The following is a 15,232-nucleotide window of genomic DNA, read 5'->3' as shown; positions in this document are numbered from 1 at the left end:
AAGTTTTGACAGGAGAAGAAAAGATTTGAGAAGATTGATCAATGATCGAAATAGAGATAAATATTAGAAAAGGAGATAAAAACCGTAAGAAAAGTTGACATTTAAAAAATTTTTAATATAAAAAAATTGTTAATTTTTTAAATTAAGAAAAAATATAATAAAATTTTAATTTTTTAAATATTTTTTATTTTTATTTTTAATTTTGATAAACAATTTTAATATTAAAATAATTATTTAAAATTTTAAAATTATAAGAATGGAACTTTGGGTAGGACCAAACCTTGGGTGGGAATAAAACTTTAGGCCTTGTCAAAACGAGGTTAACCTTGGTTAGGAAATACTCATTTGGCGTTGCTTTTTATCCTTTTTAATTTTCTAAGAACCGAGCCAATATTTTATTTCTCTAGGCCGGAGAAAATGAATTGACCGTTGGGCAACGTTCGAAAACGCATTCAAATTTTCAAACATAAAATAATAATTTGAAAGTCACCAACGGTCATCTCATCTGCTGCAACAACAGCCTCTCGCTATGCCGTAACTATCTCCCTCCAAATTTGCATCCCTTTCACCTCGCTAAATTTTTTTCACTCTTTTCTTAGTCACTTCTGTTACTCTCTCCATATTAATCTGATTCTTCAGATTTTACAGATTTTATTACTGCAACTGAAGACAAAAAAGTCAAACAAATGGAGGGTTCCGATGGCAAGAGTGTCTCATCAAAAGTCTTCGTCAATATCGATTGCTCTACAACAAGTAAGTTAGCTTCTCTTTTCTTTTTTGATATGTTTGTTTGTTAAGAAATCAGTTTGAAAATCAAATATATTGAATTAAATTTAAGATTTTTTTAGAAACATTTTTATTCAAGAAGAGTGGTTTCTTTGTATAGGTGCAGATGAGAATGATGAAAGTATGAGTTTGCCAAACTCAAAGAAACCAATAACAGGAAACCAGTCTAAGTCACCAACTATATCAACAGCTTCAAAAACCATTGCTCCAATACAGAACATTTTGGCTGAAAAGAATGAAATTTGTGAAACACATATCCCAAAACCTTCAAGTTTCACCTTTTCTGACAATTCTTTATCGTTTAGTGATGATTCATCCTTGAAATCGTATGACCCTTTAGCAAACTGTACCTCACCACCAAGGCCTAAGTTTCTTAGGTATAAACCTAATAGAAGAAGAGAGATAATCTTAAGGCATGAAAATAAGGTAAAAAAAATGGAGGAGGAGGCTAATATAGTTAGTGCTTCTCAAGAAGGTTCTATGATGGAGGAAGTTGAATTTGAAGGAGGGGAAGAGGAAGAGGAGGAGGAGGAGGAGGAGGGGGAGGAGAGTGAGGGATTTTTGAGAAGATTTTTGAAGTTTGTTCTTGTAGTGTTGGTTTTGGTGTTCTCTATTTTGTGTGTTTCTTCAATGAACTCTCCAACATGTTCTCATGCTTTTCAAGCTATTGAGGTTCTTAAGGATAAGTGGTATCCTAAGATTCATGACGGTGTATATGACGCTATAAGGAGTCTCAGGGGTGCAGATAATTTCTTGAGAACAAGGAAGTTTAAAGGCTTTGTAAAGATATTTATGGTTGGTAGTGAGTATGCGGGAGAATATATGGGTTTCATTAAGTTAAACCAGACATTTTTCATTGAGGGATATGAAGAAGTGATGGTTGATGATGTTAACTTGAAGAAAGTTGAAGAAGTGAGTGATAATTTGGGTGAACTGGTGGAAATGCAGGGTGGAGAGACTAAAGATCTTGATGAAATGGTAGAGCTCCAAGCTGGAGAAAGTGAAAACTCGGAGGGTTTTGATCAGATGATTGAAGGTGTTAACTTGGTCAAAGTTGAAGAAGTAAGCGATAAACATGGTGAACTGGAGGAGCTACAGGTTGGAGGGAGTAAAGATTTTGGAGAAATTGTAGAGCTACAAGCTGGAGAAAGTGAAAACGTTGAGGGTTTTCATCAGATTCTTGAGACAGAAGGAAATGTGGCGAAGATTGAATCTTTTGGAGATAATCAAGGAAGTGACGTTGCATTGGAACAACTTCAAGAAGGTGTTGACAGTGAACATGTGACTGACGTTGAAACTCTCAATTCTGAGGCAGAGAGTAGTTTTAAGGAGGGGCTTTTGGAGCAAATTGAAACTGATAATACTTTTATGGCAGTGGTAGGTGTTGCTTTACATTTAGGGGTTATAGTATCTTTGTTAATGGTTTTTAACCTTAAGAAGAAGAGAAATACCATTGAAAAATCTCCTCTGATCATAACGCCTTGCCATAATGAATCTGGGGTAATACAGAAATGTATCTCAGAAACTCCTAAAGAGAAAGAGGAATTTCCTCATGTCAAATTTGTTGACTCGTTTTCGAGTTCTTTGAACTTGGTCAATACCATAGTGAAGGATTCTAAAGATATTTACCAGAACCGAGGGCCATCAATTGAGTTGCTACCTGAATTTGAGGTGGGGGAGGTTAGTTCCTCCCTTAGAAAGCGTGGCATGAAAAAAAGTACAATTGAAGAAAGTGCAGTGAGCAGGCATTCTATTCCCTCAGTTTCTAGTCGGGCTCAGTCAGATTTCTCAGAGTTCTCTAACACGAATTTCTTCTCCTGTGGAGACTTTACACCTGGGAAGAAAATTTTAAAGGAGGTAAGGTTCTATCACATGCTGCCCTTCAGTCTTGTAAAAGTTAACTAGTTTTCATTAAGAGGTTGTTTTGTTTTGCTTCATCCCCACATTCAAAATTTTTTTAACGTTTGTGCTGGTTAAAACCAATTTGGATTCTTGTTGTCTGTGTTAAAACAGGATGGTCGAGATGGAGAGGCAAAGGAGGTTATAAGTTCAGTGAGGAGATCAAGCAGACTCCGAAACCGTGCAATCACATCTCCATGAATTCTTCCCAATTTAAGCCATATGAATGTTGTTTTATATTAAGCCTGTTTCCACTGAGAATCATTGGAGAAAATGATGATTCTTAGCTGTAAATTTATTCTATTCTCACTTTATAGGAGCTGATTAATATTTCCTATCATTATATGATAATTAATTAATCTTCACTTCCTTCTAAAACCCTATTTACTAATCTTTTTCTTTTGCTTTTTGCAGAATTTTTCTTTTTATATATCTGAAGTTACAATGATTACCATAAGCTAATGTTGAAGTTGATAGGTTGATGTTGTTGTATATTGAATATTTGTGTGTGAAGTGGATTCCATGATCAAGTAGATAATGTTATAAAGAGAGTAATAAGACAAGGAGGAGAAGAACATTGTTTTAAGATGGTATTTATGCTAGAACATAGTTTCAGGTATAATTCAATAAAGCTGGAACATGGTTTTGAAAATGCTTTCTGATTCATATCTTGTGAGTCTATCTATCCATGTGCTTGATTAACTTTTTGGGTGGCTAACTATTTATAGCATACAATTAATTTGTTAGAAAGAAACAAACACCCATAAACCTTTACCTCAACAAGCAATGTTATGAATCTTAAACCTTTTTTACTTGTATCTATTGGAACAATCTAAGGATAAAGAGATAAACATTAAAACACCAAGCAATGTTAACTTTCTATCCAAGTGCTTGATTAACTTTTTGGGTGGCTAACTATTTATGGCATATAATTAATTTGTTAGAAAGAAACAAACACCCATAAACCTTTACCTCAACAAGCAATGTTATGAATCTTAAACCTTTTTTACTTGTATCTATTGGAACAATCTAAGGATAAAGAGTTAAACATTCAAACACCAAGCAATGTTAACTTTCTATCCAAGTGCTTGATTAACTTTTTGGGTGGCTAACTATTTATGGCATATAATTAATTTGTTAGAAAGAACAAACACCCATAAACTTTTACCTCAACAAGCAATGTTATGAATCTTAAACCTTTTTTAATTGTCTCTATTGGAACAATCTCATGATAAAGAGATAAACATTCAAACAACAAAATCATAATATCCTCAATAAAATCATGCTTCAAATGATCTATATTTCTTTTTCATATTTTTGTTATTGATACATCAATTGGAGCTGATTATTATTTGATTGGAGAATCATAACATAAATATAAAATTCCTTGAGCACAAACATGGATGCCTTAAACATGATGATTACTTAATTTAATTGGAAAGACACAGTGGATAATAACCAATACTCAAGATTTAGCTAGCCTGCATATGTTTAGAGATTTTAGAGCTATTGAATGTATGTTTACAATCTTACCTTTTCCCTTTCATAATGGGACTTTATCGTAAAATTTGCAACTCACAACACTAATTGCTCTCAAATCATTCAAGTGGGATTAGTTTGATAAGTTTACAGATCAAAACAACCTGAAGTTCTTCTGTACAGGAGCTGGAGGAGGCCTACCGCTAGCTAGAAAAGTGCTTCGTTTACCGGGAAAAGATGAAGAAAAAGAACTTCTTGAAGACTTCTTTGATATGGTGGCCTTTGGTTCAAGAGTATATGATTTGTAACCATCCAATCCACCCCCATAACTTTTACATGCCTTCATTTTCTTTCTGTATGGACTTTCTTTCTTTGCCAAGTCTTCTATGCTCTTCAATCTTGACAGAGATGTGAAAGACTGAGACTTCCCTCGGAAAAAATTAGAAAGCCCTCTCCTGTAAAATACAAAACAATCATTCTTTAGCATAAATAATAATATATACAACTAAGTTTGTCATGTTATTTTTAGAGTACTTACTTGATGGGGAGTTGAGCCATGAGGTCTGAGAATTCAAACAAAGATGTTGAAGAAGAAGCATCATCAACCAACTCTGAAGAAGAAGATGTTGATCCATTGGAATCTCCAAGTGATGAAGACGAAGAAGAAGAAGATAATGAGATGTTAGTATAGTCATCTTCATGATCAACTTCAACATCTTTACTCATAATCATCCAACGACCTTCATGTTTTGCACTTTTGCTGTTGTTATTATTATTATCATGCAGCCCCATGAAGCAGGAACTTTGCAGCAAATTTTGCCCACCTTCGGAATCCATGAATAGAGCATCCGATCAAATGATAACTGGAACATGAATGAATATATAGTTGTTTGAAGATCATTAACAGTATTTACACACAAGAAGATATGCCAAAGGAGAACATGGATGAGGTTGGTCATTTTCTAAGGAAAATGCTTCCATCACACCTTGACAAATGGAGTTTCCATGCTTTTGAGATGATGTGTAGTATTTTTAATTTCCTTACCTTAAAAAAGCAATATTATGTCTTCACGTTTTTTAGTATTAATGTTTTTGAGATAGCGTCTAGTATTTGTGATTTCTTTATTTTAAAAAAATAATGTTATGTGTATATATTTTTTAAGTATATAATTAGATTTATATATTATGTGTTATCATGTGATTGAATATTATTTTATTATAATTAAAATTATTCAATCATTATTTTATATATATATATATATATATATATATATATAGAGAGAGAGAGAGAAAGAGAGAGAGAGAGTTTTATTTAGATAACACAGAATTCTGATGCATCAAAGAAGAGGATTAGCTGAGTGATGTGTTTTAGGCATGTTAATATCATGGGCAAGGCCTTATCCAGGAGATTGGAAATGAATCTTCATGGTTGCGTTGCGTTTGTACATTGTACTTAAAAAAAAGGATAAGCTTTATAGCTTTGAAGCCATCCGTTTAGTGTCACCATCTCTTATTATACCCACACATACACCGACCTTCTCTTTTCCTTTGTCAAATCAAAATCACCTCAAATACAGTTTCTTCTACATTTTAGCCCGCCTATGCCCAAATTGCAAAAGCAAAGCAAAGGTTTGGTACAAGGCAAAAACTCAGGATTTGATTGACACAACACCCACCACAAGTTCACATCATTTTTGAAGATGAACCTCTCATTTATGTCCACAATATTATAATCCTTAATTTTATCATACCAGATATTAAATTAAGTTCAATAATAGAGATTTTTTCGTGTGTTGAATAATTGATTGGATCAAGTCAAATATTATCCCAGATTGATTCTAGAATACAATGGATAAAGAAATGGGCTAATATATAATATTGTAAAAAAAATAATAAAAATTACTTTTTCATGTTATTATATACCCCATGTAATTGTAATAATTAAAAAAAAAAGGAGTAAGAGCATATCCATAATATTTAATTAATAAAACTATACATACACATATTTGATATATAATTTAGATATACGGATGATGTGTCATTATATGATTGAATGATTTTAATTTAAAGATAAAATAATATCTAATTACATAATGATATATTATTTATATAATCAAATTATATATAAAAAATATACACATATAACATTGCTTTTATTTAATTCATAGCATAATCTTGTATGAGGAACCACATCATATTATGAAATTAAGGAAATAGAGTTGATAATTGATGCAATTCAACAAAATTGGGATTAGGGTTTACCAATATATGGGTTGGAGGCCCAAAATCTGGCCCATTTAGGCTAGGCCTGTTTGGTTTCGTAAAAAATTTGGCTCAGTTTTTGAGCAACATTTTTTTTTCGTTGAACAAATTTGATATTGAGCTACCATTCTGCTCTGGTAACTGCGTTTGTGTTGTTTCTGCTTCACTTACCGTGAAGTTATGATTATTTAACTTCCCGTTAGCTGACGACAAAATTGCCGTTAACGTTAACAAAAATGAAATCGCAATTACCGTTTCCTAACGACACTTCGCCGTTAAATATGGTTACTCGTCCCTTTTAAGCGAATTTCGCCTTATCCACGTACTGGGAGTTAATTTAAAAAGAAAAGAAAAACGATAATAATAATAATAAGACACATCACACATGGAAACTCGTTTACTCAAAAAAATTCTCACCACATAATACGTAACAACAATATCCGAAGACACTCAACAAATTCAAAACTGCAATACAAATGAGCTTTAGGGGCGCATGAAGGAATTTGAGTGGAAGAAAACAAAAAACTAAATAACCAAAAATAATCACTCTGTCCTCACACACTTATTTATCCAGCAGCAATTATAGTAGCAATTCATCACCCAATATGGAAGAATACTAAGGAAACCATATGAATTTGATTTGGGGATCTACAGGCCCTGATCAACGAGATAATCTCCCAACCTCTCAACAACCATGTTACACTGTCCCGGAGTCATTGGTTCGTCATAGATCCCAAAGATCAGAGCTTGACCGGTTTTCTTCACAGTGACACCGCCAGGTCCCTGCAAAATGAATGATTGGAAGATTAATGAATAACATCTTCAAATCATTCTCAAGTTTATCATGCTAACCACAGTAAAATTGTCTTTTAATTCGCAATTATCCTCTTTAAGATAATATTATGATTCTTTTTTATATGACTAAAAGGACAGCATCCATAAGAAATCTGGTATGAATGAAACTTGGGATTCAATTCTTTTTTCTTTTAGGAACTTCGGATTCAATTCTCGCAGATCAGGTGGGTCCAACAACACATGGAGAACTGATTGGCAAAGACTGACTGTTCACATTTCATGATCAAAAGGCAAATGAAAAGGATCTTAGAACATAATTAGGTCTCCAAGTGTACCCACATCGAAATGAATGATTGATCTCTTAGTACACAATAAAGGATATTGAAAGAAAAAGCATAGGCAATCTGTCATCCATTGATTGTGATCTCGGATGCCAAGTGCCTTTCATCAATGAAGACTATGCAAATCTGTCCAAATGCAATTAAGGGCTCCTAAAGGAGGTCCCACAGTCTGACCCATGAAACTTTATTATTATTTTTAAAAGAAAATGCCTGGTCTTAGTATACAATCCACAACAATAAAGTCTTAAATTAGTAGTTAAAATCCCGCAGATTATAACAACTGTATAATTCAGAAGTTGCGCGTATAAAACTTTATTAGACATTTCATTCCAAGTCTTTGAAAATCCTTGAGCATTTGATAGTTGTCATATAATGAAGAAAATTCACAACAAATAATAGCACAATAAAACGCACCTTCTTTCCACGAATCACAGCTCCAGGCTCACCCTGGATTACCATGTACTTAGTGCCACCGAGGTGCAACCCAGTTGGGGCAAGAGAACCTGGTTCATCAAAATCTTTATTGATAGCGGTAATCTCTTCAGGGTTGAGCTGCATATAACCCATCAAACAATTAAAATCCTAAAACAATCACATTTAATGTAATATATGAAACCAAAAAAAAAGGCTTATATCACAGTCACTTCCTGACTCAAGACTATTAACTGAATTATAATCTGATCGTCAAAAATCACCATTTCTCTTCCAGATTCGCAAACTACTGCATACCAGCTAACATAATATAACAGATTAACGTGAATTTTAACATCATTTTAAATTTGAATTTTTCATACAGTTTAATCATATAATTTTAGCCATAAGAAAATCATTTCTTAGATACTAAAACTTTACACGTATCTTTACGTATATATGATGTTACACTCATGAAACGTAAAAGCTTATAAATAATCAACACAAACACAAGATTTATAAATATACATATAAACAGAATCGTCAAGCATTGTCAAAAAGATCAACAAATATTATGATTCAATTTATTTTTAATCCAAATCAAATGCTGATAAGCCAAACAAATAGATCATCTAATATATTTTAAAATAAACTGAACCTATCAGATCCACTCAGCGTAACGTAATTAATTAATAAAATCAAATAATCCAAACAAAACAGATCGAAACAGAAAGGATTTCAGACCTTAGGGAAGTTGGCGCTCTGCGCCCAAACGCTGCCATCCAGGCCGACGATCGCCGTGGCGGTGAGATGATGACCTTCGATATCGCACATCAGATGCTCATCAACGTACGTTTGCCACGACATTTTCACCGATCAAATCCTTACCGTTGGTTAGGATTATTTGCTTGGGGAAAATTTTTTTCCGGTTTAGCTGTTTGGTTGAGAAATTCGGTTTGAAGGAGAGAGGTATTTATAGTTATTTTTTTGTGTGTCTTTGGTGGGGTCCAGTAAAGGATTATGAGTGATGATGGTGGTGAAGCGTTGTGATGTAATCTTGGCCGTACATTGAAACATGATTGAATGAGTGCCGTTCACGTTTGGCCTTCGTTTAAGGGGAAACTAAAGCGAACACGTGGTGGTAAAGGATTTTCTTAATATTCAGTTAATATATGAAAATTGAGGAATTATCAGATGCTTCGACCAAATCGGCTTAAAATCCACCTGTGCGTTAAATATAAATCACAATTAAAGATGATTTCTTATTTTTATTTTAATTCATAAACACAATTAAATAAATTTGAGAAATATTACATGCACGATTAACAACATATTATTATTTAATTAAATAATTTAAAATTAAAGATAAAATAATATCTAATTATATAATAATATAATATTAATTATATATAAAATTATATACATAAATAAATTTATATTGTATTTCACTATATTGCATAATACATTGGATTAGGCAGCTTAAACGTCCGATTGCCAGGATGAATCCCCAGAATATCAGCCCATTGATCGCCTATGTTTCCGATAATTCTGTACCTGTTAATCTCCTCAAGCTTTCTTCTTTCATTTGGTTTGTATAATTGAACTGTTGCATTTGCCGGATAAGATGATGCCCTGCGACGGAAAGGGTTAATTGAATGAAAATAATATAATTAGAAAATTAAGGGAATAATTAGTTGATTAAAAACTTTGGTTAATTACCTGAGGATAAGTTGCTCCCAAGTGTGGTATCCAACATTCTTTAGGTTGGTTGCAGTGACATTCCTGAACTCTTCATCTCTTCCTGTCAGAAACACAACTTTAATCCCAAGAGACAATAACTTTCTGTATAGCTCAAGACTCTCCGGCAACGCTGGTGCTTTGGCTTTGTTGACCCATTCGTATGCCGTCGTGATGTTAATCGGCTTTGTCCTGGAAATTTTCAATCAATCCTTTGCATTATGATGTAAAACATCTAAATGAAAAGTAACGTTATCTCATAATATAATTAAATACTTGACGATTGAATATATACCCGAATCCATGCTGGGCAAAAAAAGGCAAATTTGAGAGCGAGGTCTCATCTATGTCAAAAACCCATATGTTTCGGCCGTCGCTGGGTAGTTTCAGGCTCTTAACATAGCGCCAAGCTTCATCAGTGACGGCTTTGGAGTCTTTCCTGTACTGATGGCCTAACATGTAATTCCCCATGTACTCTCCACATTCATTAGGAACTGTTTGCCATCCTTTAATATTATTAGTTTCCACAGCAAATCGCCAACTCAGGCATGACCCATCTGAAAAAACCTGGCTACCATGGGACGTTGTAGCTAGAAGGAAGAAGATTAATACTGAAAATACTTTCATGTTATGAAGCTGGCTATATTGATGTTCTTGTTACCTAGAATTTGCAGAAATTGCCTTGTATATATTGGCTAAACAAAGTGTATATTAGACCTGATCAAAGTAATGAGAATAAAAAATAGAGGAACAAGTTTCGAATTTGATAATTATATATGCAAATGTTGACTAATATTTAATGGATTTGAAATTTCCTCTAATCTAAGTTGTTACTTAATAGGAAAAATATCAGTCTTCATCAATAAAAGCAATATAATATAGAAAAGTATAAGATTATTTATGAAATATCTCGACCCTGTGTACTAGAAAATTCTCCAGGTCACAAGATAAGGTTGATCCACGTTGTGGAAAAGTTGAATTATTTCTCTGGGCATGTAGCCATCAGTAGCACGCCATATCGGACCAATAAATATGAAGATTGAAACTGATATGAAACAAAAGAGCTGTTAGGTTTGCTGTGCAATTGGGTACATACATACGTTGAATTAGTTTAGATATTATATATTACTCACTTATAATGTTCATTTTATTTCAGTTTAGATTGTTAAACCTATTCATTTGATTTTGTATTCTAATACTCATATATAAATATATTGAATTTATAAATATAGAGATCGAAAACTATATTGTATAAAATCAATTGATTTATCCACTTGTGTTAAAATTTAACCTATTATTTTTATATACTATCTATTTATATTATTTTTATTTGATGTAAAATTTTTTATTGTCCGACATAACCAGAAATAGGAAATTTATTTAGTGAAATTTATTATTATTTTTCTCATTTCTGCTTGCTTAGTTTCCATTTCTTATAATACTTTTAACGATACACTCCTAAATTCTTCCTTCAATTCTCATATTGAAAAAATTAAATCATTTGCTGGATGAGTTTACTGATTTGGTGTTAAAACAAGAGGAGATGCTATTTGAAAAAGTAAAGTAGCAGTTAAATGGTAATAGTAAGCTACCGTTTATATAAAAGAAAGTATAAGGTGATTGAAGTGCACCTACTAAGAAGAGTAAAACGCACCGTTTTCAGAAGAGAAGAAAGTGCAAAACGCAGCGCTTTGTATACAACTCATTTCTTCCTCATCAGCTTGAAGAACGATTGAATTCAAAAGCTTTTCTTCTGCTTCCTCTACTGAAAGCAACAACAACTTCAACAAAGATCTGACGGCTCAAACTTGGTTTTTTTGTGTGCGTCGAAAAGATTATGAATGATGGCCATTAGTTTTTACATAGATTGTCATCCAAAATGGTTGTTTAAATAGGTTCTCTTATCAGTATGTCCCCAAGTTTGTAAATTTGTTTACGACTAGACATTCTGCATAATTATTTTTGTTAATTAATTAATTAAATAATTAAGAATGTAGTGCAATTTTAGAGTCACATCCTGTAGAGACTATTACTCCAGGAAGCACATTAACCTTTTAAATTACTATGAAAAAAAAAAGCTATAAGATTGAAAACAAATTAATTAATTATAAATATGTGTCACTGATCATTGACTTGAGTGCATCATCTTTGTTGTGCTGGTATCGCTTCTGTGAACTATGAAGACATTGATCTACAGTTGGGATGTAACTTGGTGTCTATTAAATGTAATTTCTAGGGCAAGATAAACTCAGCTGAGGATTTTTGTCCACCCAACTTCGCAGGATTTGTAATGGTGACAATGAAGCTGTGATTTTCTTGAACAACCTCAACCTTTTCTGGCTTGGTGCACCATTTTGACAATACTTTCCCATCATGACTAGCTTGCAACCATTCACAAGAGTAACAATAGATTATGACCATTTCTGGGTATGCATTGAAATTATTTATGGCAGTCAGGCTAAAAGTCCACTGAATCTATCTACGCTCCAATCATGAATCAGGATTAAAGAAGCCAAACCCAGGTCCTACTGCTGATTTATTAACAAAAACTGCTCTCCCGGGCAGGGCATCTCATGTACTTGCACTGACATGATGATATTGCCATGCCCGAACCCAACCTGTAATTGGATTCTGCCTCCGAACTCTGACTTTCCTGTGAGAACCACTCTGCAATCGTTCAAGCACTGCATATGTGATCGAATCAGGTGTTAATCCTTGTTGTTTCAGTTTTGCATAAAGATCCACAGCTTCTGCAGTTCTCCCCCTTCTCTCAAGACAGTCGAGTAAGATGTTGTATGTCACAATGTTTGGACAGCAGCCTTCAGCTAGCATCTCATCAAACAATCTGCAAGCCATATCAACTTTGTCCGTCTTGCCAAAGCACTCGATGAGTGTACTGTATGTAACAACATCAGGATTCAACCCTTTCTCTTGCATCTCCTTAAATCTCATGTGTGCTTCATCAAGATTACCATTCTTCCCAAGGCAATTGATCAAAGAATTGTAAGAGATGATATCTGGTTTACAGTTGTTGCTCTCAAGTTCTTCAAAAACTTTAACAGCTTCGTCGACGTTTCCAGCTCTACCAAAGCTTGCAATCAGAATATTATATGTAAATATATCTGGTGAAGGGCCATCTCTTTTCATTTTCTCATAAAGATCATGAAGATGAGATATTTGCTTCAACTTGCCAAGAGCTGATAATACTGTGTTATACATCAGTGTATCGGAATCTATTCCCTTTTCATGAATCTTACTCAGCAGGTCCATAGCCTCTAGTGTTTTTCCCATACTGCACAGGCTTTCTAACATGGACATGTAAGCATCCCGATCTCCCCTATCATGTAAGCACCACATGCTACAAAACAATCGATGAGCTTCACTTACGTGGCTCAATTTGCTCAGAGTCCTAACAAGATATGCATAGATTGACTTAGTCATGTATTTCTTTGACACTTCAACAACCTCATCTAGTTTAGCAAGCTGCCCTTCTGCAGCCAGGACATTTAAAATGATACTATATGTAAATTCATTAGGCTGACATTCTCTTTCCACCATTTTAGAGAAGAGGAGAACGACTTTGTCAACCATTCGGCCATTTGCAAGTGCCTGGATCATGGTGTTATAAGCAATTAAATTAGGAGTGCACCCCTTTGTTATCATTTTGTCAAAAAGTGCCAGTGATTCCTCAGGTTTACCCATCTTTCCAGTCATTCTGATCATGATTGTGTATGTATACTCATCAGGCTCACAATGCTTCCGTTTCATGTCTTCAAAAACCCTGTAAGCTTCATCGACCTGCCAAAATACTGCAGATCAGATAATAAGGATCCATGAAACTGACAATAGACCACAAAGCAACCAGCAGGAAAATGCAGTTGTATGAATGAACCAAAACACATCAATCTTAAAGAAACATCTGGATGTAAATGAATGGTTTATCAAAATGAGGCTTGCACATTAATTATCATCACGTGACATATTCCTATATTACTTTCATGGGTACTCTGAAGGCTACTCGCCTGGCAGTATCCAAACAAGTACTTACACAGCATGCCTCAAGATTTTGAACAAAATCAAAATGTTCTTCTACTTTTGACAATTCTAGACAGCCCTAATAGCACAAACTTATACCAATTCCATCAATTTCATTTTTTTTTTTTTTTAAATTTAAACATAAAGCACATTCCCTACCGACCCACAGATACAGGACAAACTATAACACATGCTTTGAGCTCCATGGATAAATAATTATAAGACAGAATAATTAAACAAACATCAAAATTACAAAAAGAGAAAAAAAGGGTTAAAATTTCAGAAGAAAAACCTTTTCATTTTTAGCCAAAGCGTCCAACAGCATGTTGTAGGCAAAGATGTCCAACTGGTACCCTTTCTTTCTCATCTCACTGTAAACCCTGAAAGCCTCGTGCACGTCACGTGATCTCAAGTAAGCTTGCAGCAAACACTTGTATGTGTAACAGTTCATCTTCAAGTCCCATTTTTTGACCAACCCAATACAATTTTTCAAGTCATCAGAATTGCCAAAAAAGCCGATCAAAATATTAACGGTTGAGATGTTGCCACGTATCTTGGACCTCTCCATGTCTCCCAGTAATGCACGGACAATATCAAACCGGTCGGGGAGAGTCGATTTAGAGAGAATTAATATGAGACGTGAGTAAGTAAAGGCATCATGGTGAAAATTAGGGGAAAGTGAGGGACAAAACCGGAAAAAATTAGACGCAAGACGAGGGCAGTTTAGGGATTTGAGAATTTCAGAGGCTTCGGCTGAAGTGAGAGGTGGAGACAGAGAGGAGAAGTAATCCGACAGCGATGAAGTAGCAGTACGGGCTTTGATGAGACGAGTGGCCTTGCAGATTACAAGGTGGCGGAGGATTGGGTAGCCGCGAAAGTCGTAAGGGATTGGCTGAGGTGTGGTGACCTCAGCCGTAAGGGAACGGCCGGTGGGGGAGGCTGAGGTGATTTTGGCTATGTACTTTGTGGCGAAGTGACGGCGCGTGATGGTGGCAGGGAGGAAGAAGTGGTAGCGGGTTGGCGGCATTTTTGAGTCTGGGTTAGGCAGAAGAAAGAGTAGTGAGTCCGAGTGCGCCTTGTAAAATTGAAAGCATCAAAATTAAACTGATTACTGTTACATACATATATATATATATATACATACACACAAACGCCACACCTACTTAATTATTATCAATATTCCTTCATTCAGAACGTCAAAACGGTGAGAAACCATTTAACCATTTCCTTTCTCTGTGATAGTAATTTTTAGAATCAAAATAAACTCTTGAATGTAATTAGAATTATTATTTTTTCAATTGAGTAACGCTTTCTTTATTAATTTAAAATTTATTTGAGATTAGAAACTGTAAACTAATAAAATTTTACAAATTAATAAATTTTAATTAGAATTTATTATTTTTTTAATCTATCGAGGAGTAACGCTTTCTTTATTAATTTGAAATTTAATTGAGATAAAAAACTGTAAACTAATAAAATTTTACAAA

At 34.1% G+C, this 15,232-nt stretch overlaps 5 protein-coding genes across 6 annotated transcripts; 1 reads left to right on the top strand and 4 right to left on the bottom strand.

The window, feature by feature from the left end:
• Positions 1-497: 497 nt before the first annotated feature.
• Positions 498-3,076, top strand: LOC123206345. The gene is made up of 3 exons (XM_044623520.1): positions 498-753; positions 887-2,643; positions 2,800-3,076. The coding sequence occupies exons 1-3, from the start codon at positions 687-689 to the stop codon at positions 2,884-2,886; spliced, it is 1,911 nt and encodes a 636-aa protein (XP_044479455.1). The 5' UTR covers positions 498-686; the 3' UTR covers positions 2,887-3,076.
• Positions 3,077-4,089: 1,013 nt separating this feature from the next.
• On the bottom strand, positions 4,090-5,120 carry LOC123206347 (uncharacterized protein DDB_G0271670-like). The gene is made up of 2 exons (XM_044623521.1): positions 4,703-5,120; positions 4,090-4,619 (listed from the first exon to the last, which is right to left on the bottom strand). The coding sequence occupies exons 1-2, from the start codon at positions 4,999-5,001 to the stop codon at positions 4,319-4,321; spliced, it is 600 nt and encodes a 199-aa protein (XP_044479456.1). The 5' UTR covers positions 5,002-5,120; the 3' UTR covers positions 4,090-4,318.
• Positions 5,121-6,822: 1,702 nt separating this feature from the next.
• On the bottom strand, positions 6,823-8,935 carry LOC123206344 (profilin-3-like). The gene is made up of 3 exons (XM_044623519.1): positions 8,718-8,935; positions 7,977-8,114; positions 6,823-7,209 (listed from the first exon to the last, which is right to left on the bottom strand). The coding sequence occupies exons 1-3, from the start codon at positions 8,838-8,840 to the stop codon at positions 7,075-7,077; spliced, it is 396 nt and encodes a 131-aa protein (XP_044479454.1). The 5' UTR covers positions 8,841-8,935; the 3' UTR covers positions 6,823-7,074.
• A 28-nt stretch (positions 8,936-8,963) lies between these two features.
• On the bottom strand, positions 8,964-10,515 carry LOC123206343 (acid phosphatase 1-like). 2 transcript variants are annotated; one of them, XM_044623518.1, is made up of 4 exons: positions 10,006-10,515; positions 9,693-9,902; positions 9,528-9,605; positions 8,964-9,197 (listed from the first exon to the last, which is right to left on the bottom strand). In XM_044623518.1, the coding sequence occupies exons 1-4, from the start codon at positions 10,335-10,337 to the stop codon at positions 9,164-9,166; spliced, it is 654 nt and encodes a 217-aa protein (XP_044479453.1). In that variant the 5' UTR covers positions 10,338-10,515; the 3' UTR covers positions 8,964-9,163. The 2 variants fall into 2 exon arrangements, with proteins under 2 accessions (XP_044479453.1, XP_044479452.1); XM_044623517.1 differs by lacking the exon at positions 8,964-9,197 and having other exon boundaries at positions 9,394-9,605; positions 10,006-10,514.
• A 1,281-nt stretch (positions 10,516-11,796) lies between these two features.
• On the bottom strand, positions 11,797-14,907 carry LOC123206342 (pentatricopeptide repeat-containing protein At1g51965, mitochondrial-like). The gene is made up of 2 exons (XM_044623516.1): positions 14,038-14,907; positions 11,797-13,508 (listed from the first exon to the last, which is right to left on the bottom strand). The coding sequence occupies exons 1-2, from the start codon at positions 14,770-14,772 to the stop codon at positions 12,282-12,284; spliced, it is 1,962 nt and encodes a 653-aa protein (XP_044479451.1). The 5' UTR covers positions 14,773-14,907; the 3' UTR covers positions 11,797-12,281.
• Between the last annotated feature and the right edge of the window lie 325 nt (positions 14,908-15,232).

The sequence above is a fragment of the Mangifera indica genome, unplaced genomic scaffold, assembly GCF_011075055.1.
Source record: "Mangifera indica cultivar Alphonso unplaced genomic scaffold, CATAS_Mindica_2.1 Un_0033, whole genome shotgun sequence".
Taxonomy (NCBI): domain Eukaryota; kingdom Viridiplantae; phylum Streptophyta; class Magnoliopsida; order Sapindales; family Anacardiaceae; genus Mangifera; species Mangifera indica.
This window is presented reverse-complemented; position numbering and strand designations above follow the sequence as displayed.